General features: G+C 38.4%; 1 protein-coding gene across 1 annotated transcript in view; it reads right to left on the reverse strand.

Moving 5' to 3' along the window:
• The window catches only part of bmpr2b (bone morphogenetic protein receptor, type II b (serine/threonine kinase)), an 89,754-nt gene extending 65,511 nt beyond the window's left edge, over positions 1-24,243 (reverse strand). The window contains exon 1 of the mRNA XM_067443545.1: positions 23,363-24,243. Within this exon, the coding sequence (XP_067299646.1) occupies positions 23,363-23,441 (79 nt within the window). The 5' untranslated portion in view covers positions 23,442-24,243. The remainder of the gene's footprint in view (positions 1-23,362) is intronic.
• Positions 24,244-25,143: the final 900 nt, after the last annotated feature.

Raw genomic sequence — 25,143 nt, forward strand, 5'->3', positions numbered from 1 at the left:
TAAAGATCCAGACACCAGTCTGTCAATGTCTCACGCACAAGATGGTTTACTGGTTTACAGGGAGTAAAAAAATGAATAAATGTGAGAGACACAGCTTCTATAACTGTATAGTTAAAAGAAAAATTACAACATTGAGTATTTCCTATGGTTATTGGTTATACTGTATGGTTATAACTATTACAAACTTGATCATGAAATATAATTTACATGAGGAGGAAAATCTGATTAGTGAGTTTCTATTCACATATTAGGAGGCAAATTTTGGGATACAGCAAACAAATGCTGACAAAATCTATAGAAAAACATGGGTTACCTTGAGTTGCCCAATATTTAAAATATTTATTTTTAATAAATAAATAAGACGAAATGTGCATAAACTACAATTGGGGTGGGCGATATAATCAAAATCAATATCACAATATAGTTATTTTTGCTTTAAATAAAGTTTGTGATATCAATATTTTTTATACTGAAATTATCATTGTTATCACAATTTTTTAATATTTAAAAAACTAATACTAGCCTAAAAATTATCCAGCTTACTGAAGACAAATAAACATTGACAAAGAAAGAGCAAAGAAAACAAGCTACAATAGAACAAAAACATAAATTCAATTAATTAATGAATCAAACCTATTCAAAACCAATGCATAGCCCGGTACATTACCCTGTGCACATTAAATATTTATTAAAGTTACAAAAAAAATTGAGTGATTTGCATTTCAGCGGTTTAAAATCACTTGTTTTTAAACCACAGTGGTTAAAAACACACGCAAAGGACAAGTTTTCATGACCGTGCAGCACCGCAGCGCCACATGAGTGACTCCACGATAGAAACAATACAGTCTAAAAACTCCACCAGTTGACTTGATTTCTACCAGTTAATTGTGTCTACGGGTATCGTGAACTTCTAACTTCAATGGCAATACATTTACCTTATGATGTGCATAAAAAAAGAAGACAGGCAGCAGCACAAATTACAATTAAAAACATGCAGACAATTTGCATTAAATACAAGTATGCATATATCTTTGTTTCCACTAGGCTTGCTGCGAAAGTCTGTTTTGCTGGTGTTGCCGGTGTTCAGGCCAAACACCAGTTACATCACTTGCCCACCGTAGAACCACCGCCCTCGTTTTGAGCAAGTCATTTAGTTCATTTAGAAAACAGACACTACAAATAAAAACCGAACGCATCTGCTTAATAAAGCATGAGCCGACCAAGAGTCGCAGCACAGACCAGCAGCAGGATTCAGATCTCATTTTTCACGTGAGTAAGGAGCTGACAGACAAGATGGCAGCGGAAGATATGGTTTCAAAGAGAAATTTAAAAGTGTCTATTTAAGTGAGATTGTCATTATACTGTTTTGTTGTTGCGTTTTTCTTGAACTGAAATAGGCTAATGAACCCACCACTCAAGCAACCCACCCCTGAATTTGCACTAATTCTAAACCGAAAGTAAAATGCTTACTGCCGCACTGTTTTCATTCTTGGCCTTGTACACACACTTACGACCACACAGTCATTAATGGTGTGTGTCCACTGGCAAATTATCAGTTCAGTTTTACGTTCAATTAATTTAAAATTCATTGAACATTGCTCCGCACCATTATAAATGCAGAGTTCGCGTGCGCATTTTACTTTCAGTTTAGAATTAGCTATTTAAAAAGCGTGGTCATACATCGATTAATCAGTGGGAAAATTTCTTCACTGTCACATCCCTAGTTGCCATATATCTTTTTATTTTTGCTTGCATATTTCCATCATTGTTTCCAAAGCTCAAAGCACCAATATTGTTACAAAGCATCTCAAATATTGCTCTGGTCATTCTGATCAAAATGCCATCCATCAAAATGACTGGCTACTTCTGACACACAGTAACTTCAGGCATCTGTCGTTGGTCGCTAAAAAACATGAAGTTCGTAATTTTCAGTTTTACACATGCCCAGTTTTATTACTCCACTGGTCACGCAGACAATTTCCTACCAACTAAGCAGTCTCCCGATTCATAAGTAAACACTTTAACTGGCTTAAATGCAAACATCCTGTGCCAAAAATGGCCTCAAGAGAGACCAAGGGTCTTTCAGAGAGACCGGTTTTAATATGCAGCTGCAATAGGCCCAGAAGCACAAGCCCACCTTATGCGTTTACGGTGTGAAATGTGAGCTCACGGCAAGCGCCTGCTCCTCCTGATTGACGACTCTGAATCTGAATACATGCCAGTACCTTAACCACAAACACACCGGGCTCCTTTTTACACCCTGCCCCCTTTCAATATCCACATAAACACTCTCAGACACCTGGCGTTTGTCTGCCTTTCAATGGAGAAGATGCAGGCTTAATCTTTCCGATTCATATTTCATGAGGCAATGATACGAGGAAGTACAAAATGTCAAAGGGAAAAAGTTGAAACCAAAATAAGCTTAGCTGTGTCCTTTAAAGCAAAACGGCACAATACAGCGCCTCGTCCTGAAGAGGATTGGTGCCAGTAGAGCCCACTGATATACAGAGTTCAGCAATAAAACAAGAGGAAAAAGAAGTATTTTTTTTCCTTTGCACTAATTTCCCACCTCTTTCTCTTCCTGCCTTTAAGTTCCCAAGGAATATTGCACGGACTCATCACGTCTGAGTGTCTGGCAGACTTCCAGACTTCAGTAATGCACTAATGAGTATTTGGAGACTCCCCTCAGCATTGCTGACGCCATTTGGGACATGAAAAAGGACAAAAAGAAGAGGGGGAGTAAAGGGGGAAAAAAGGGAGAGAAGAAAACTTTGGCCTGACAGATAGAAACTACTGTCATGCAGTGTACTGACTCGTATTTACAACGTTGACAGACACGTATGTTCAATGTTTGAGATGTTACATTTGCAGCTCAACATATGCCACTGCTAAAACACACTAAACAAACACACACCACACAAAAGAACAAAGACGTGGTGATCGGCGTCAGTAACCAGCAAACATTAACCGCAGACGGGAACGACGTAGACCATGACACACTCCACCGATATCTGCACAAATAGATGAAAACCTCACAAACACACTTGAAAAACACAAAAGCAGCGAAGCGGTCCAATGCAATTAGGACCCGTCTTATCAATATAGAGATGGAAGAGAGGATCAAAACACAAGGAATAAACAAGTAATGAAGGAAAACAAAATGAATCACAGCGCATGAGTCATGCGTTTTATTTCTACCTCGCTTCAACAACTTGTCTAATTTCAGGCCCAGTTCCCTCTTACATCTCACTTGTATTATCTCCAGCTAGAGCGAAAAGAGTTTCAACCATTTTCTGTTTATTTACAATGTATCATGATGTCAAAACAGCCATAGTCGTCCTAAATTAGCAACAGTTTTTTGCCACTATTATGGATAGGTTATACATAAAGAAAGTGACATGATAAATCCAAATCTATAATGGCAAAAAATGACAATTATAGTAAACAACTTGTTAGCATTAGCAGCTAGCATTAGCAGCTAGCATTAACAGCTAGCATTAGCGCTGCTGTTCTTTTTTGTACTTTAAGTAGAGATACCACAATGGTGTGAGACACTACACTGCACAAAGAAGCAACTTGGGCATCAATATGATTCATCATCAGATTTTTACATTGTGTTTTAGTTTTTGTCTATCTTTCTGTCTTTCGGCTTCAGATCTTTTCTGGTTGTTCAGCCGTTAAAGGTACTGATTCTCCTGTTGTCTCCGCTGGTGTAACATGATCATAAGCATGTTTAGCAATTAGTATGAGGATTATCTCCATCATTTAGTGAAACCCCACAGGCCATATCATTTATTTTAACATGGTGATACACATTGAGGGGGCAACGCGCACCATATATAATCAAATGCTTTTTATAGAAAATTCATATCTCATGTGAGGGACAGCATTTAGATAGCTCTTCATTTAAACTTTTTAAATTACCGCCAAACTACTGAATGCTTTTAAAACTGTAAAGGGCAATTCAAGAATGTGAAATCAACATCTGAACATCATCCAAACTATAAAAACAGACAAACATTTACTTTTAAATTTAATTTGCTAAACCTGGTCCCTAAACCTCAATCTCTTCCGATGTATGAAAATCCCAACCCTTTAGGGAAAAGCAGGCATTATGTTAAACGTCAAATGAACAAACAGGAAAACAGGTCTCATCGTGTTCTCTGAGTGATATCTTTGGACTTTTAAAGTAATCAGTTAACCAAGCTAGTTTTATTGTTGACATTTTATTTCATTTTAATATTTGAATGTTAGTTATATAACTGTAAAAAAAAAAAAAAAAAACGTTTAGATATGAGTCTGTATATGCAACGACTAGGGGTGTTGAAATTAATCGTTGCATTTTGATGAGGACGATCAATACAGTAACAGACCATAATCGATTATAGCCTACTGATGTTTCTGATACTGATGGAATCGAAACACAAAAGTGAGTAATAAAAAACACCCAGTATTTTAACATTTACAGTGTGTGAGCGTGTATATGCGTCTATCTATGCATGCAAACAAGTGCGTGTGTGTGTGTGGTGTGTGCGTGACATGCGTGTGTGCTTGTAAGCGAGTGCGAGTGTGTGTTTGCGGGCGTATGCACGTTATTGTAATTTAAGTAGCATACACTACTTGACAGTTTTATGTGGTTTTAGTAGCCTATTTACTTGTTTTTATTACTTCTAAATAATCTGGTCACCTACTGTGTTCAGACTTAAGTTGTGTTTGATGTTTGCTATTTTCAGAATGTGTACTACTTTCTAAAATAAAAAAGGGAGTTCATATATCTTACTGATTGTATTCATTAACAAAACCATAGCCATGTGCAGTAATAGTGATGCATTGAGATATCGAATTGAATCGTTGACATGATAATCGTGATCATACTAAATAATGAGACAAGGAATGATACACACCCCTACAATGTACATCAGTTATGCTCATCCTTGGTAGGTCCTTTGAAGGCATCTTGAGTAAAACAGCTATTATATTTGTCTATTCGTCTATTTAAAAGAACTGAACTGGAACCAAAGCCACGGGTTTTACAGAATACGCAAGTTCATTGCGTATATTTCCAGTTAAAGAACAACAACTTTTGTTCCAATTCTGGCTTCTATTGGAAACTATGAAATTACAATGTTGGAGTGAGCCAGCAACTGAGGAAGGTGGTCTGTACAGGAGGAGGGGTGAGACGGACAGTCTTAAGCCCCTCAGACGCCGCTCTGTTCTGGATGAGGTTTTTGAGCAGTGAAGCTGTTGGCTCAGCAGGAACCGCTGACACATCAGCAGACCCACAGTAACACACTCCACACATAATGACCTAAAACAGCAGTGGATCCCCTTTATGTGGATCATCAGACATGAGGGAAGAGCCTGTCCTGGGTCTCTGTTGACAATGGCAATCATTATGTCAAAATAAAGACAGACTGAAGAAATGAGAATAAGGCTCTGTTAAAAGGAACTCTCGACAGGCATCAAGTACAAGAACACATTGGCTTCGTGAGTAAATGGGGAGTTTCTCACAACTTGGCTGATTTTTTTAGATGCAACAGCAACATAATATGTGGTTGGAAACTAATTTTAAGAAGACCCTCACAGTTTAGCTTTTTTCTCTGGAACTTCAGGTATCAGCAATAATTTTCCTCACATTAAAGATGCAGTCACATTTTGGGAAAATGTTTGGCAAAATCTAGTGGACAAAAAAAGGCCATTGTCTACTGTCAATTGTATAGTTATGCATGAAGCACCACACACACACACACAAGTAACTTTAAAGCCAAGCAACTTTCTAACAAAACCAAGCAAATCCTCATGACTGTTGCGAAAATGTGACAGGTCAAATTAACAGATGGAGACAGTAACATAAATGTGTACAAATATTTTCCACGGCTAGTAAGACAGCACAAGTAATCACTTTTCAATTTTTTTTACTACTGCAAAGTGACATACTGACTGTGATTCTCCATGTCACAACACACATCCAACTAATCAATAATGAAACTCGCTGTTGATTATTTTCAATATACACTTTTATTGATTTTATTGATTCTGTCTCCCCAGTTCCTTCATCTGCATGATCCTTATTGGTCAAGAAGAGAAGCTTTTGACTACTGGATGTTCACGACACTAGTTCAACAAATCCAGTTTGTGGCTTTTTGTCAACGTCTACCAAATCTCACCAATTTAACCAACATGCATGAAACACTGAAACAGATCTTAGATCAAATGTGTGCATTACTCAAAAAGAGATTCTGCACTTTCTAATCCTACTGCCTGAATAGTAGAGGGACTAAGACCGGAATAAACCATGCAGATCAGACCACCGCTCGGCCAGATGGCGTCTCCGTCTCCATCCATCACGCCTCTTTACGAGGCCCAGATTAGCAATCTCCAGACTTGTTTACCTATCATCAGCGAGGAGGAAGTCCAAGATTATCGGTACAAAGGATCAGGAGGTTTGTGAATGCAGTTAGGAGAATTAAAACTCGCTGAACGTGCAGTAACCGCAGGCCTTCGCTGTCACTATGGGAACCTGCTGCGAGAAGATCCTACTTCATAAAAAGGAAGAAGCCACGTCTAGCAGGGACAACCACAATGACTGTCACTAAGCGACTGGCTCTTTTCTTGACAATTACAGAGGCCGAAAGTAATTAAAGACACTCCTGCACACCCTCAAGCTAATTAACAAGGTAAAGGACCTTGATACATGAGAGCCGCCACAATCCATACAAGCCACACGGCTGGTCGTGGAGATACACCTATACGACCGGACAGAAGACAAAGCGGGCGAGGCCCTGTAAAACAATACTGTGTCAAGACAATGACAAGCCAAGAGCTCACCAATGTGTTGCAAGTGATACACTATATAGGTCAATGGCTTGATGCTTATTTTCAGTCTATTGTTTAATTTAAAGATATTGTATTGTTGCGAATATAAGATTTTCTTAGAAATACATCTGAATAAACTATTTAGTCTTATATTCAGGAGCTAGACTTTTAGATGTCAATAATACACCCACAACAATAGGGGTTGCCAAATATGCCAAAAAGGAGTGTGCCAAGAACTACAGGGCATTCTACAGAATTACAATTGCGTGACTCACTTAAGGGACCAAACTTCCCACAGACGTGATTTTAAAATGTAAGATGGTACCCAGATTTCAATTACAATAAGATTTCACTTCTACTGTTAATGAAATGTTGGTATGCCTCATGGTTTTTACTGAGATGGATAGCCTAATTGTTATAGTATTCAGATGGGCTACAGGTTATATTTATGCTATGCCAAAAAGTGTTTAACAAAAATTACTTAACATACTTTCAATATAAACATCAGACATAAAAAATATGCAATGTGAAAATGATTTTTAAATAAAAACCCTTTCTTTATAAAATCCAAGATTTGGTCTTCAAAAAGCCTTTTTCCATAAGGTACATCTTAAAAACTTAAGGTTGTCTTATAAACAGGATCGTATTATATTCGGAACAATACTGTACACTAGAAATGCAATTCATACATGCTTTCATGCACCACTTTAATGAGCATGTTTTAAACTTATGAATTTAAAATTTTTGGGAAGCAAAGGGTTAAACAATGTCAGTGTGATACAACTACCATAATTATGATATCATAATGAACAGGAATTTTTTTTAAATAAAAATGTAATTAAAGACATTTTAATTAAACTTAAAACAGTTTGGAAATCTTTAATTATTATTTCATAGTAAAGGTTATAAAATGTCTAATATCCTGAATGAATAATCCATGTTTAAAACAATGATGAATACATTACTACTTTTACATGATACACAAGAGACATACATGACATTTTTATCATTAATAATAATCATATTTTATTTATATTCAATATAAAGGTGCAATGCCTTGCACCTTTTGCCACATTTAAGGCTTCAAACATAAATATATAAAACTGTATTTTTTTGTGAAAAATCAACAACAAGTGGGACACAATCATGAAGTAGAATGAAATTTATTGGATATTTCAAACTTTTTTAACAAATCAAAAACTATTCGCAAAATTATTCGGTCCCTTTACTTTCAGTGCAGCAAACTCTCTCCAGAAGTTCAGTGAGGATCTCTGAATGATCAAATGTTGACCTAAATGACTAATGATGAGAAATAGAATCCACCTGTGTGTAATCAAGTCTCCGTATAAATGCACCTGCACTGTGATAGTCTCAGAGGTCCGTTTAAAGTGCAGAGAGCATCATGAAGAACAAGGAACACACCAGGCAGGTCCGAGATACTGTTGTGGAGAAGTTTAAAGCCAGATTTGGATACAAAAAGATTTCCCAAGCTTTAAACATCCCAAGGAGCACTGTGCAAGCGATAATATTGAAATGGAAGGAGTATCAGACCACTGCAAATCTACCAAGACCTGGCCGTCCCTCTAAACTTTCAGCTCATACAAAGAGAAGACTGACCAGAGATGCAGCCAAGAGGCCCATGATCACTCTGGATGAACTGCTTTGATCTACAGCTGAGGTGGGAGACTCTGTCCATAGGACAACAATCAGTCGTATACTGCACAAATCTGGCCAAAAACTTTTTGGCAACAATGCAAAACGTTATGCTTGGCGTAAAAGCAACACAGCTCATCACCCTGAACACACCATCCCCACTGTCAAACATGGTGGTGGCAGCATCATGGTTTGGGCCTGCTTTTCTTCAGCAGGGACAGGGAAGATGGTTAAAATTGATAGGAAGATGGATGGAGCCAAATACAGGACCATTCTGGAAGAAAACCTGATGGAGTCTGCAAAAGACCTGAGACTGGGACAGAGATTTGTCTTCCAATAAGACAATAATCCGAAACACAAAGCAAAATCTACAATGAAATGGTTCAAAAATAAACATATCCAGGTGTTAGAATGGCCAAGTCAAAGACCAGACCTGAATCCAATCGAGAATCTGTGGAAAGAACTGAAAACTGCTGTTCACAAACGCTCTCCATCCAACCTCACTGAGCTCGAGCTGTTCTGCAAGGAGGAATGGGCAAAAATTTCTGTCTCTCAATGTGCAAAACTGATAGAGACATACCCCAAGCGACTTACAGCTGTAATCGCAGCAAAAGGTGGCAATGCAAAGTATTAACTTAAGGGGGCCGAATAATTTTGCACACCCAATTTTTTAGTTTTTGATTTGTTAAAAAAGTTTGAAATATCCAATAAATTTCATTCCACTTCATGATTGTGTCCCACTTGTTGTTGATTCTTCACAAAAAATTACAGTTTTATATCTTTATGTTTGAAGCCTGAAAGGTGGTAAAAGGTTGCAAAGTTCAAGGGGGCCGAATACTTTCACATCTATCATGGACACTCTTATATGTGACTAACCCACCTGCCATTTTAGTTTCACTTTTGTTTTTGGACATTGGTCTAGACGAAGACATAGCTTGTAGAAGAGGACACATATCATCAGGGATACTCATATCTACAAACTCCTAGTTTTAAAAGCAGTTGCACGTCTGTGTCCAAACAGTATTAATCACAAGAAGGGCCAGACAGCGCCAACCTATTTTTGTCACGGGCAGAAGCTGAGGGCTGAACTTGTATCTCATTAAAACTTAAATATTTGACAAATGATCTTGAATCCAGCTTGCTGGGATTCATAAATTGTTGATGGCTTTGGCTCGAGGTCAAGCCACTGATGGCAGAGCTTAAGTCGATGTTAAACGTATGTATTCAGTCATCTTCCACAGGGACGAAGCATGTTTGCTCACAAACCCTAGGGGAACGTGAGTGAACTGCATTAAGTGTTCTCATAACTTAGCAGAAATGAGCACAGAAGGGTCATTATTAGTTGTTTAAAAGTTGTACAACATTTACCTCATAATGAACCAACATTAACATGCAGGTCACCTTAAAATACGAGCCTTTCATGCACCAACAACTACACGGCAACAAGATCAGGGGTGTTTAACGGCTGACAGGTTTGTCTGCTCCTCACTTTTTCCACTGGCTTTTCTCGATCAGGTTTGCTGTGTGACTGTTGCGGAGGGCAGCTTGAAAAGCTTCAGAATTGAGCCTCTGACCACAGAGAGAGCCATGCCAGGGTTTTGAAATACCCCTCCACAAATACACCTCCCATCCAGAGAGCTCTGGTGTGCACTTGCCTCTCACCACCCAGACATGTAGGCGCTGTTGGCAAGAGAATGGATCCCCCTCCCTTCGCTGAAGAGGCTACGAGACTCGCCAAGCTTTCCTAATGCAATGCGCCTCAACTTGGTGAGGTAAAGTCTGCTTAAACGGATAGTTCACCCCAAAAAAAGAAAATTCTGTCATTCATTTCTGTCATTCCAAAGATGTTTTTTAATGAAATTGGAGACCTTACTGTCCCTATATTGACAGCTACGCAACTACCACTTTGATGCTTCAAAAAGTTCATAAAGATATATGGATTGAGCGGTTTAGTTCTAATTTTCTGAAAAGACTTGATCACTTTATATGCTAAACAGATCAAATGTATGCTTTTATTCACATATAAACATTCAATAGCTCGCACATGAGTTGTGGTAAACGGAAGCTTAAAGGATTAGTTCACATCCTGATATTTTACTCACCCTCATCTCATTCAAGATGTTCATGTCTTTCTTCAGTCATAAAGAAAAGTTATTTGAGGAAAACATTTCAGGATTTTTCTCCACACCATTGACTTCCATGGCAACCAAAATGTTGAAGGTCCAAATCAATGCAGTTTCAACGCGCTTAGAAGGGCTTCAGAGGCTCTGCACGATCCCAGCTGAGGAGTAGGGGCTTATCTAGCGAAACGATCGGTCATAAAATAAAAAATAAAATAAATTATATATATATATATATATATATATATATACACACACTTTTTAACCTGAATTGCCCATCTTGAGCTGATCTGCGACATGCCATATTAAAAGCCCTTTGAAACTGCATTTATGGAAATAAATTGTGTGGACCGTGGAGAAAAATCATGGAATGTTTTCTTCAACGCATTTTCATTTCGACTGAAAAAAAGAAGACATGAACATCTTGCATGAGATGGGGGTGAGTAAAATATCAAGAAATTTTAATTTTGAAGTGAACTAATCCTTTAAGCATGTTCAATTGACATGTGAGAACCAATGAGGTACATTATCGTGTGTTACACAGAACGTTTGAGTTTCTGCAAGAACCAATGAGGTTCATTCTCATGTGTTACACAGCATGTTTGAGCTGCCAAAAGAACCAATGAGGTTCATCACCGTGTTACGCAGCACGTTTGAGCTTCCGCAAGAAACAATGAGGGGCAAAGCTCTCAGATTTCATCAAAATTTATTTCATTTATTTGTGTTCCGAAGATGAACCAAAGCCTTGCGTGTTTGGAACAACATGATGGTGATTAACTAATGATAGAATTTTCATGTTTAAATGAATATTTGTATTGTATATTTGAATGAGCACGCTCATTCCAATATACTCCTGGGTTTCTACTGATACAAAGCCATATGCTAAATAGCTGAAATAACCCTTGAAGTAAAAACTGACCACCATTCTTGTTTTTTCTTGGAATACTGCAGTATTTATTATAAACGATTTATTCTGCACAAAAAATGCCCTCCGAATCTTTAATCAAAATAACTTTGCTTCCCTTTTGCAGTGACATCTCTTATCTTTTCTTATGACGTGTTCACTGATGCGAGGACGGGACAACCTGTCAATCACATAACATCAAAAAGATCCAACAATCCAATCAATTCTCAATTGTCAAAATCAAGTCCTGCCCTATATTTATGGCATTCACTCAGATGTCTCAATAGGGAAGAAAAGACTATCGGAACTTTAGTTGCATGTTGACTTCAACTTTACCACAATTCTTGATATAATCTAAAATAATCTATACCTAAATTCTTGAAATAATGCTTATGCGCTATGCGTAATGCTGCTCATGCGTATTGCAGACCGGGCTTCTGAGTGTTGCACGCGGTGTTGTTTACAGTCACAGTGACTATAAGGCTGTGAGGATAAGAGTGAAGTGGAGCAAGAAAAATGAGAGAGAGTGAAGAAAATTCAGCGCTCATGACCAGCTCGGAGGACTCAGATATCGTTGACAAGTTAGTTTGCTCAACTTCAGTGGTTTGGAGATACTTTGGCTATCCCATCTGACATAAAACAGAGAGACGTACGTGGACTGCTTATCATAGGTTTAGCACACAGAATTTAATTATTAAATTATCGTGCTTCTTCGAAGTTCTTTCATGTAACATTGAGCCCCACACAGCGGTAAATCTACATTAACTACATTCACGCACAGGCTAATCACCTTGTTAGTTGTAGTGGGTGACTTACAACAAGCTAATGTTACCAATACCATCACTAAAACATTGTACATTCTTGTACATCGATATCATGTTTGTTTGTCTTTGGTGATGTATTAATGACTCAGCATCGCCTGTATCAAAAGAGAAATCATTTCATCCGATGTTTAAAATGAATAAAATAGACAGTTCTTACTGGAGTTCCACATCTACTGAACTTTGCTCTCTCCCGCCCAGTCGGTGAGGTGTGTGTGTCGGTGAGATGGGTGTTGATGCACGGTGGACCAATCCACTGTGAGGCAAGAGAGGGGGGACTCAATGTTTGCCCGTTTGCGTTTTTAGTGTTTTACAACTTACACAATTAAGTATATATAATGATATTATTGATATATAGTGTTGAGTAAAAAAAAATTGACCACAGTTAAGATTTTAATAAATAAATCTACCTCAGTTTAAAGGGGCGGTGAAATGCTGTTTCATGCATACTGAGCTTTTTACACTGTTAAAGACTTGGATTCCCATCCTAAACATAGACAAAGTTTCAAAAACTAATGTTGGACATTTGATGGAGTATTTCATTTTTGTTAAAAATACTCCTTCCGGTTTCTCCGGAACGTTTTGAACGCAGAAATGATGGGAAGCTTCACAACATCGCTTCAGTCGCGTCGCAAAAGTGGATCTCCACCGTTCACTGCTGTCAGGACTTTACCAAATCATACCAAAGAAGTGTGTTTTTGACGGAGCGGTCCCAGCGATAAAGGTTCTGTCCAGCTTTGGAAGCAGCCGGTGAGTAAAACTGCTTCAAATGTCTCTGCTGTTGGCTCGTCGCGTGAGTAAACATCAGCAAACGACACGATCACGTGCTTCGTCATTCAAATGCGCTAACGGACTCAATTTTTGTTCTATATATAACGTTACACTAGTCTGACGTGCAAAACCGTTTTGCTTTCTACTGCTAAGGTTTAGTCGCATACAATAGTCCATAAACCGAATCATGTCCTCATAAACTCCGAGTAAAGACACACAAATGTTGACAGGCCACTAAATACAGTGCATTGCTTTGCGCGCTCATCATTCTTTAGCTCCGCCCACTCGATACGCCTCCAGACGCTCGTTTTTTTTCCGGAAAGACTCGGTACAGCCTATATTTCTTTTATAAATATAATAAAACTAAAGACTTTCCGGAGATATGAAGGATGCAATACTACTCTATAGGTACTCAAGATTGACATGAGATTGACTGAAACTGAGTGTTTCACCCCCCCTTTAAATAAATTGTTCACCTGTTTGGGAAGTGTTTGTAATGTTTTGACAATAAAGGATAGTTTAAAACCACAGCTAACTGTCTGTTTTCTACATCTTTCACTCAAGAGCAATATATGCCTTTAAACTTTAAAGAAATAAAGATTTTACATTTATGGTGATATTTATGGCTATCAACTGATATGGAAAATTATATTGTGAGAATTTTTTTGGGCCATATTGCCCAGCCCTACATATAACAAATCAATTCATCAAAGCTGCATCTTTTATTTCACAACAGAGCAAATTGCTGCATGTTTCTGAAAGCAGGCGCAACGGTGCTCAAAGACAGCTGGGGTAAAGAGGAACAGAACGATGGACTGAATGTGGCAGAAAGCCAGAGGAGAGCCACTGCATTTTAATATGAGCTAGACTCGGGCTGTGTACATGTGTTGGTGCTCAAAGTGGGAAAGAAAGTGCTGGTACTTCCTTTCATATTAACACTGTCCCATTTAATTCCTTAGATTAACTAAATGTTTACTAGTGGTAAATTTAATTCAAATTGTTTTACTCTTATCCTTATTTTTTTAAAGGCAAATAGAATTAAATAGCAGTAGCACAGTGGATATCAGTTTTAATCACAAAAGTACTAGATAATTAACACACGCATATTGCAGAGAACATAATATTCTTAAAGGGGTACTTCAGCGCTGGGAAGATGAATCTGTAGTTAAACTGGGTCATCAATGTAGTAGAAATGTGAAATTATTTTTGAATTTGGTGTCTTCTAGACTGAGAAAAGACAGAAAATGTATTTTTGTCCCATGGGGATGAAAGACTACAATTCCCAGAATGCTTCGCTGCCCTGTGAGGCCATTCCCAACACCACCAACTTCATTACTGTGTCTGAGTTAGAGAAGACACTACAATTAAAAACTGAACGTGTCTGTTCAATATAATGAGTGAGTCACCGCGCGAGTCTCACAGCCCTGAGCACTAACTGCACGAGTGATGAGAGCTGAGGTAATCGCGACTACATTCGCGGCATACATTCACAACGCCAGTTCAGTCTGGCACGCGTTTCAGTTCATGCCTTTGCAAGCTTAACTTTCATAGAAATGAATTTGAGAAGTTAAAAGACTTACATTGCTCACCATAGCTCCGTTTAAATTATCCTGTCTGCAAGCTGAGCTCTCCCTGCCAGCTGAGTGTTATCTCCCATCCCCCATGCGCAGATTCAAAACATGCGGAAATAGCTCCCTCTGCTGGCTGTAGTCTTTAGCCTTTGGGCAAGCATTCCTCCTATGATGCAAAAATCGTCATTTTGCATCATAGGAGGAATTTTTCCAGAAATAAAATGCATAAATCTCTCGTCTCAGGGAGATATGAGGGGGGAAAGCACAATAATTTGAATATTCTCCAGGGTTTCTACTGATACAAAGCCATATGCTAATCGCTGAAGTAACCCTTTAAGAACAGAAGAACATAATGATTAAGAACATAATATATATATATATACACACACACACATACACAAGTTCAGTAAGAAAATCCCATATTAAATAGGAAACACTGTCAATTCCACTAAATTTATTGGCACCCGAAAACCATTGCTCAGCATCGAAAACAAACTCCAAGTGTGAAATATTATTATTTAAAAACTTTTTTCTATTTAAATTTTTTTTTTTTAATTCCTGTGTTGGTAAAGCTGATTTTTTTTAGCAGCCCTAATACATTTGCTTGGGAGATCAACAAGATTTCATGCCAAGGGGTCAATGCTGGCCTGGCATGATATGGGCTTTAGATTTGGTTTTGGTTCAATGGTTTTGTTCACAGGTTCCATGGTGGCCCGATCTGAATTTGCCCCATTCATATGAAACTGATGGACAAACTAGGGCCCAAAATGCCTACATTAGCCCCACCATGAAATGTTGGATGGGAGATAATGAGCAGCTATAATGATCATGAGGACTAGATGCCATATTAGCAACGTTTGCAAAGGTTCAAAGCTGTTGGCTGCAAAGAATATAATGCTGCTAACACATTCACCCCATATTAAATATGCAATTTTTCCTGACTATGTACTATAATCTACAACATGTACCAGAATAGTCAACACCTGCAAGACAAAACAGTCTTTGTGTAGTGAGAGCAACAGGGCAGACTATCTCTTTTAGCATAGATAGTTGCAAAAACAATTGTGGTTACTGTGAAAATCATGGTGCAGATTTGCCAATACCGTGTACAGATGATCAAATTTAAATTTGCTCTGCAAGTAGTCTGGCAAAGAGCTCATTCAAACCCATTTCTACTCAGTCGCGGCACCAATCAGAAACGTTGGGGCAGGCTTTGCACGATGACGACAGTGTAGCGACGGTGAAGCAGGATGACGCTGTGGAATATCACTCGTTCGAATCCGCTATCACGTCGGTTTTAAGCAATTTAAACTTCTCCTTTTCGTTATAACCCGAGCAAACACTCGGCTACCAGATGTAAATTACACCGGCTACTTTGATGAGGAGGATGGGGAGTGTGATCATGTGCTAACACCTCACAGCAGCTCTGCATCTGGCCTTTCTGTGCTTATTTCCTCACACTAGATCTGGTAATCATGTAAAATATGTAAATAAATAACTAGCGTAACTATGCTCTGAAATTATTGAATTTGAATAGTTTGTGAGACAATTTTCCAAAGACTCCTCAATATTATTGTATTTTCAAAATATTGGAAATCTCGTTCTAATCGCAATTCAAATGCCTTACAACGGGGGGAAAATGCAATCAGAGCACGGCGTTTCTGTTTGAACTTCAATCCGACATGCTTCAGTCAGTCAGAAATTCTATTGTTTTTACAAATTTTGCAAAAATGTTGATGGAGTGGCGGTGGACACCAGCTATTATCATATTTCTTTTACAATAACGGTAAAAGCCCTCAGAAGCCATTGCAACATCTCCTCGAAATCACAAACAAAGAATTGTTGTCTCAGATGTTTCTCTGTCGCTCTGCATAGGCTACGCTATCGTCCATTGGTGACGCTCCTTTGCAAATGATTTGTCTATGAAGCTTTGCCAGACCATAACTCAGTTACTACTGAGAATGGTCTAGTTTTAACCATCTCATTGTAATTGGGCCCCCCTGGACCTGCGAGCATAGGCACACACCTAGAATGGATAAATAAAACAACATTTTAAACAGCGTTTTGATGATGTTGATAATTCAAAGGCGATATTTGATTAAGATATTTGTTTATCATATATGATACAGTAGGAATTATAGGGTTAATCCACCACATTGTGCGCCATCCAACTCTGAAGGACGGTAAACGATGCAAAAAGCCCATAAACCGTAATCGTAAGTCTATGAAGGAAGAGAGCGATTAGAGATGCATAAAAAGAACAAGATCGAAAAGACAGCTAGAATAGGGTGTTTTGCCCCCCGAAGCAATGTGCAGAACTGAAAAGGGGCCACATTACATTCCTCAAGTGAAATGATTTTTCAATTAGTGTGTGAACTGCGTTTGAAAGAGGGGGGAAGTCTATCAGAGGAGGGGTCTCAGATTCAATCAGACAGAGGGGGGTTTGGCGTCACCGCAAGGGAATGTCTCTCTCTCTCTCTCTCATTCCCTCTCCCTCTCTCTCTCTCTCTCTCTCTCTCTCTCTTCCCCTTCCCCAGCCGCCTGCCCCTGGAGCCAACGAGAGACACATTGTTTAGTCTAAATCCTGCTAGTGCAGGGCTACACACTCCAGACCCCCACCACAGCAAAACACACAAACAAGAGGAAATGCGCAACGGTGGGCTTCAAGAACAGAAAATCTGTGCGTTTGCTGCTTTATTTTGAAGTGTCACACTACAGACAGCTGTATACGTGATCCTCGCAGCATGAAATGCAGACGTAGCGCTGACATGACATGCAATACCGCGCTGAGCAGAGCCAAACGCACGCAAAGCACACGTGCATTTGGTAGACCCATACCATACTGAACCGCTATCAGAGTACTAATCAAAAAGTGGAAATGTTTGACAGAGTGAGACAGCCAACTCCCACTTCCTGCCCTCCCCCACAGACAGACGGGCAAATTCCTTAAGGCCGACAGCTCAGAGACGCAGACGCTAATACATTACTCACGGGGCAACAAACACACCGCTGTGGGGGCACTAAGGTGTGTTTCAAAGAAAATATCAGGAAATATCAAAGAGCGCCAAGTCTGAGCTAATTTGCACTCGTTTTATTATTCCGCAGAGATAATCATCTTTGCCCATCAAACGCTCAAATTAGAATGACGGAAAACCTCAAAGGAAATTATATTAAAACCAGACGTTTGAAATGATATATTTGGGTAATTACAGAATGGGATCCAATGTAACACTTCCTTGTGTGTAATTTTATTAACCCCTTTGCCGTGATGAAAAGGAAGAAATGTATACCTCCTTTAAGAAAGAACAGCAGCACATACTAAAAAAAAAAAGCTAGCCTACTTCTAATACTTCTCAGGTATTTTTTTAAATAAAAATTGTTAATTTAATTAATAATATTTCGTTAATTTGAAACAAACAAAATTCATGTAATTTTGCTGATAATGTGAATAACATGATTTTTTGTCATATGAGATCTGCAGTTAAGTTTAAAGAGGAATTATTGGAATTGGCCTGTATTTCCTTGCTGTCATTGAAACAGCATCACAGGAAAAGTGATCAAAAGCTGCACATCCACGTTTATCTAAACTCATATAATTTTTGTTTAAATTCTGAGTAAGGACTTTATGTAATTTCAGTGCATATTGCCATTAATAAAACTGGAATATTAATGTACCCTACACGTGTAGCCTATATCAAAATGAAAACAGTTTTAAAGTGTTCTTACTTCGATACTTTTCTTACTCTAGTATGCGAGTTTGTAAACATGGGTCAGAGTTTATATATATATATATATATATATATATATATATATATATATACTTTTTAAAGGTTGGGGTTAGAATCTTCTTTTTTAAAATAAGTGAATACTTTCATGCAGCAAAGAATCAAGAATGCATTAAATTTATCAAAAGTGACTGTAAAGACATTTTATGTCACAAAAGTTTTCCATTTTTAAAGAAATGTTCTTTTGGAAACCTAAATAAAGTATCATGGTTTCTACAAAGATATTTAAGCAGCACAGCTGTTTTTAACACTGATTAAAAAAAATGTTTCTTGAGCAGCAAATCATCATATTAGAAAGATTTCTGAAGGATCCTGTGACACTGAAGACTGGAGGAATGATGCTGAAAATTCAGCTTTGACATCACAGGAATATATTACATTTTAAAATTCTAATAGAAAGCAGTTATTTATTGTAATAACATTTTACACTATTACTGTTTTCACTTTGTTTCTGATCGAATAAAATGGAGCCTTTGTGTGACCATACTTCTTTCAAAAACATAAAGTAAAAAATGGTACTGTCATGGTGTATGTCCAAAAAAGCATAACATTAGCATGCACCAACCGCCAACTATAGCAGCATGATTGTTAACATTATTTGATCCTGTATTATACGTTACTTTTGTTGTAAAGTCATGATGGATAAAAGCACGGCATGTCAAAAATATATAGAAAAAAATAACTGGCAAAGCCTGAGAAATTCTGCCACTGTATGTGAAATAAGCAGCTAGTTTGGCAGCAAGTTCAGATACACTGTCCAAGATAAGACATAAGGTCAAGACACAGGTTTACTTGTATTTTGAACATGGTGCACAGCCCATTATCCAGAAATTGATGCACAGGACTGGATGCCCCGCAGAACGTCCTTGATCAAGAACACAACATCTCTCTTCATGGCCCAGCTAGAATCTCATACCACAGTCATCTCTGAAAAGCGCCAATACTGTGTATGAACTATTGCCAGAGCCTTAATGGTCAGGTTACACACATGTGTGTGTGTGTGTGTGTGTGTGTGTGTGTGTGTGTGTGTGTGTGTGTGTGTGTGTGTGTGTGTGTGTGTGTGTGTGTGTGTGTGTGTGTGTGTGTGTGTGTGTAATGAGTGCTGATGGGCTTCGCAGAGTGGCAAAAGATCCATAGCTTCGTGCTCTCACAGCGGTCACAGACGGGGTAATGACTCTCACACACAGTACAGTCTCCCCTTCATCTTAATCTTTTCCATGCTCAACAAACCGTGCTCTCGCTGCTTTCTAAAAGGCCCAGCCCCAACTGCGGCACATTGCAGTACTAAACTCCCTCAAGTGAGGCTAACTACCCATCCAGGGCCTAACTCAGATCTAAATCACTGTGGGAGCTCCTAACGGCTTTAAAATGAGCTTGTGATGAGTCCTTGAACCGGTTTACCAGCATGGTTGGACAAGACCACACTTTTAATTACCATGTCTGTCTCCATTGTAACCTCATTGTGTGGTCTTACCTCTGTAGTCACAACCGCAAAGCTGAAATCGCATTCCTCCCGGGACCTGGCTGTGGGTTTGCAGGACAGATGACGTTGGAATATGTGTGACCCCAGTATGATCACTTTAACCAAGAAGAATCCGTATGGCAATAACACTCCGCTGAAAGGAATTTGTCAAGTAGCTTTTGTTCTAGAGACGTACAATATTAAATGTGAATGTGGCATTTCTATTGGTATGCCCTGGGGGTTCAACCGTAGGTGAAATAAAAGATTAGGCTTAGGTTATGACTCATATTAAACTGTGAAAACAGTAGACAACAATAGCTCTTACATTTTTCAAAAGCAATACTAGGTTATTTTCATGACCGGAAATTATCTGGATTAAAATAATAGGAGATATTTTGTGGATGCGCTTGATGCATTCAAAGACAAAAACGGACAAAACAGAACATTAACAACAAAGTACCATGATAATACTAACCATTATTCTTTTAAGTACCATGTACAAACCATAATATATGAATATATAATTTATGGTAAACAACCAGTTCTATGGATCATAATATTACTATCTGATACATGACTGTAACAGAACCGTTACAATACTGAAATCAAAACTCTCAAATTAAACGGCTATGCTGTACAAAAATCCTGCATAATTCCCAATGTGAATATTAGAGAATCTAAGGATGTTGCTTTCCATTCAAATTTAAGCTGCACACATAATTATTTGGGTTATATTTTGCTGGCTCTTTTTCATTCCAGTGGTCTTGGACGTTATACTGACAAATCAACATTGAAAAAAGTTTTTGACTTTTGTTGTATTCCTTTAGATTTTACTGTTCAAAAGAAAGTCAATTCTGCTCACCAAGGCTATATTTATTTGATCAAAAATACAGTTTAAAACATCAATATTATTGTGAAATAACATTACAATTTAAAATGTATTCCTGACTGTGATGATGCAAAGCTGAAGTCTACTTCAGTGCCACATGATCCTTCAGAAAGCATTTTAATATGATAATTTGCTGCTCAAAATAAGCATTTCTTATTATTATCAATGTCGAAAACAGTTGTGCTGTTTAATATTTTTGTGGCAACCATAATACTTTTTTCAGGATTCTCTGATGAATAGACAATATTCATTCATTTTAAATATGAGTGGAAAAGTTAAAAAAAAAAAAAAAAACACTATTTACAATTTTTATTTTTCACAGAACTCTTTAAGGGCGTGTTTACACTTGTCATGATTGGTTCGATTAAAACGAACCCTTGAGCAATTGCTGTTAGTGCGGGTCATTTGAATAAGTGTGAACGCTGCCATCTGAACCCTTGGTCCACTTCTAAACAAACTCTGGTGCGGATCAAATGTCATATGATCACGGCCAAAGACATGTAAGTGAACCAAAAACAGGACATGATGTCACAAGGCGTGACCGTAAAAGGACAGTATGCTGAAGCATACCTGTTTTGGTACAGGCAACAGAACTGGGTCTCCTCACAGCAGATCTTTGTGTGTGTGTGTCGAAGGGATTCCTGCCGCTGTTTTAACTCCTTTACACATTTTATAAGCTCTTCACGAGTTCTCGGCTAGCCAAAATATCATCATATGTATAGGCTATGCACATACAACGAGCGCATTTAGCCCAGGACACGGCATCGCTTTGGATGTTCTGTAAGTTCTGTCGCAAATTATATATGAAATAACAGCCTAGCAATCAGGTTGTGATTATATCCCTATGCCTTTAAATTCAGAATCTCGTTTGTTGTTACAATGGCAATGTGAACGCCAAGCGGACCAGGACTTGTTCCGGATCAAGCGACCTGAAACGCAACTGTGAACAAACCATAAAACTGCATTAGGTCATGTGATCTCAACATGGCAACCTCCATGTATGTACAATGTTTTAAACGTACTTGTCAAAATTTCTAATTTCTTTAGAGGGAAAACATGTGGACAAATGACTGGATGCAACTTTAAAGAAGTGCACAACTGACACTTTCATAATTCCCTTCTCCTTCCATCCTCTCCCTAATCTATTGTACAAGTAGAGACAGAGACCGTTATCTCATCGAGGTCAAGGCTGAACCCAAAATACATTTCCAACTATGAGCAGTGCAGTTAGCTCACATTAAACAATAACTACCCAACAAGACTATGTATGTCTAGTTATTAACGCTTAATTAGGGAAAGGCTTGAATGAATTCTTGCGTACGGCATAACAACGTGTATTCATCCATCACATTCCTGCAATGTTCTAGGGACTTTTCAAGAGTCTCAAAACAATCAATGGCACAATAATCACATGCTTCCGATCTGATGACTAACTGCATATAACAACAGGGTAAACAGACTCTAATGGCCGACACACAGCATGGTCGATCTGATCCATATGAAAGCAAGAGACAAGAAACAGACATCAAAACACTCTCTGATAATGATCCCCAGTCTGTGTGATTTATCCACAACATGGCCTTATTTTTAACTCGATCCAGCAACAGTCCAGTCAATTTTCGAAATTTTGTATTCCAAGTGCTGAAACAGACATACTGTATATGAGCAAGCCATCAGCCTAAAAAAAACATCTGATTATGAAAACAACCATCCAGAACATTTTCTTGTAAATGTCTTTCCAAAATATCCCCCGAAACACCTCCCTGTGTAACTAACCAATGCAGAGACAAAACAATTACTTAAGTCATGGAAAGAAAAATGACTAGGACTAATAATAATAGACTAATAGTAGACTGACCAGGTTGTGTTCATGTATCTTGATTAATAACATGAAAGACAAAAAGAACACAGACAGAACGAGAACACTAAAAAAGTACCATATATCAGACAAAACATGTGTGTAAATACCAATACTACATGGATAAGGTATATTCAAAAACGTATAAAACCATGTGACAACATCACTGCTATTGTACCAATAGGACCTACAATGTTTTGGGAAATGCTCAGTAACTACTGAAGTAAAGACTGCACAAACTACTGAAACCATCAAAAAACAAACAAACAAACAAAACAATTAAAGCTTGAACATTAATATGCAAATTCACTGATCTAGCTTTAATCTTTCTTTCTAAGTAGGCTAGCGCTAAAAACACCTGCCAGTGTAACTGTTGATTAATTCAAAGTAAATCCACTTTACTTTAACTAGACTAACGCAGAGAAGGCACGATCAAACTATTGACGTTGATACTGTAAGATGCCTCACAACACAACACTCAGTAATAGTGAACTAGCAAAACAATATGAAGCACGACAATCCTGACAGTTCACATTTGTACAGTAAACCGATTCAGTTCTCTTCACATTAGTGTTTACCCTGCAGCGCTGAATAATTGTAAAGAACAACACGCACATTATCTGCAAATAATATAACATGGACTCTGTAATACGGATACACATCATACACATGACAGTTAAATAGTTCAAATGTAGATCTGAAGCATATTTACCAGCCACAGCACTGAGCAGAAGCATCGAGAACAGCCCCAGTGACAGTACTGATGTTCGGTTTAGGATCCGCACTCTCATCCTGATGATAGTCCTGGTGCTTCTGAATGGGTTCAGCTCCAAAAAAAAAAAAAAGTTTCAGTAGATTTTCCTTTTTTCCACCTTCTTCTCTATCGACCGAAGTTCAAGCTCATGTGCTCGGAGCGAACAGTCCGAAAGGAGACGTGCACATATAGGTTTGGAGGCAATGCATGATTTTAAATGCCTGGGTTTCTTTGATAAAAAGATTATAAACGCATTTTCTCCATGCTGGTTCGGAGTTTGAGCGATTATACTTCATGCAATGTATGTGATCCACCTCGACGCATGTCTTCAGCCTTTTTAAGAGAGGGCTCAACTGTAGTTGTTATCGGCGTTTATAAACAAGATTTAGTTTCGATCTATTTGGTTCTGGTCCAGATGCTCGAGCAGTATATCAATATGGGTCAGGTTTCTTCGTGTCAGTCCGCTTCAGTCGATGTTGAGCTTCACGAGCTAGCGACATGTCCGACATTCCCCGGCTTTATCCTATTTTATTCCTGCATTGCCACTGAAATAATGTATATATAAGGCATAACGCGTCGAACCCATCGGTCGGTTCAAGCGGCCGAACAGAAGTGACATTGAGTCCGATCCAAAGCGACAGAGGCCTCTACTAAAACATCGCAGTGACTCTCAGTCGATGCTGGTCGGTAAACTGATCGCCGGTCAGGGTCTGCTCGGGTAAATTAACACATTTCTCCCGGTGTGGATGATTATCTCCCCGCGGATCGTGTTGAGCTCCCGCGGCCGCTCTCGGTAACTTCAGCTCCGCCTAGAGCAGAGCAGACAGATGAAGGGCAGCCAGTTCTCCTCCTCCTCCACCCCCACCTCTCTCTCTCTCTCTCTCTCTCTCTCTCTCTCTCTCTCTCTCTCTCTCTCTCTCTCTCTCTCTCTCTCTCTCTCTCTCTCTCTCTCTCTCTCTCTCTCTCTCTCGTCCAATTCTAAGTTGTCTAACTTACTTTCTTTCTCTCCTTTCATTCTTACAAATTTGTCATGGCTACAATATTTTGCGCCAAAACATCATAGCCTACTTGATACAGTTATGATTGCAAATGGCTTACAGCAACAAAAATTGTTCAGTATTTTACCCACTTGTTTAAAAATTTGAAAACAAGCAACGTTTTTCATTGTTTTACTTTTTATACAGTTACAACGAATTCATACGTGTCGTGTATGTGTAATTACTCTATTTTCTCTAATTTTATTATTAAAAATAATTATAATATAATTATGAAATATTAATTTAAGTAATTATTTATTTTAGTTCAACATGTTCATGTTTTCAAATTTGCACCCATATGTCAGATGACGTGACAGTGCATTTTATAAGCCAAATGCTACTTAATTATTTTGTATTTTGGGGTGAGGGAGGACTGCTTGCTTGTATTTTGATTGCCACGTTTGGTTGATACTATCAGTGATGTATGTGGGAGACTTGAGGCCAGACGATCTTTCCATCCAAACAGCGCCCCCTGGTTACCGACACCCTACAGTTCATATGAGATAATGCAACGAGGCCTCGCAGGACCTCTTAATAACATAACCGTCATTAAAATCACGTGCTCTGTAATTGATTTTAAGAAGTTGACCATCAAGAGCTGTCGTCACAAATACCACACAGATTTGATGATATATGTTGTAACAACTATTGTGAAAACACGTATTTATGCATTTGGCAGACATATTCAGGGTATACCGTATG

The sequence above is a fragment of the Pseudorasbora parva genome, chromosome 5 (genome assembly GCF_024679245.1).
Source record: "Pseudorasbora parva isolate DD20220531a chromosome 5, ASM2467924v1, whole genome shotgun sequence".
Lineage (NCBI taxonomy): Eukaryota > Metazoa > Chordata > Actinopteri > Cypriniformes > Gobionidae > Pseudorasbora > Pseudorasbora parva.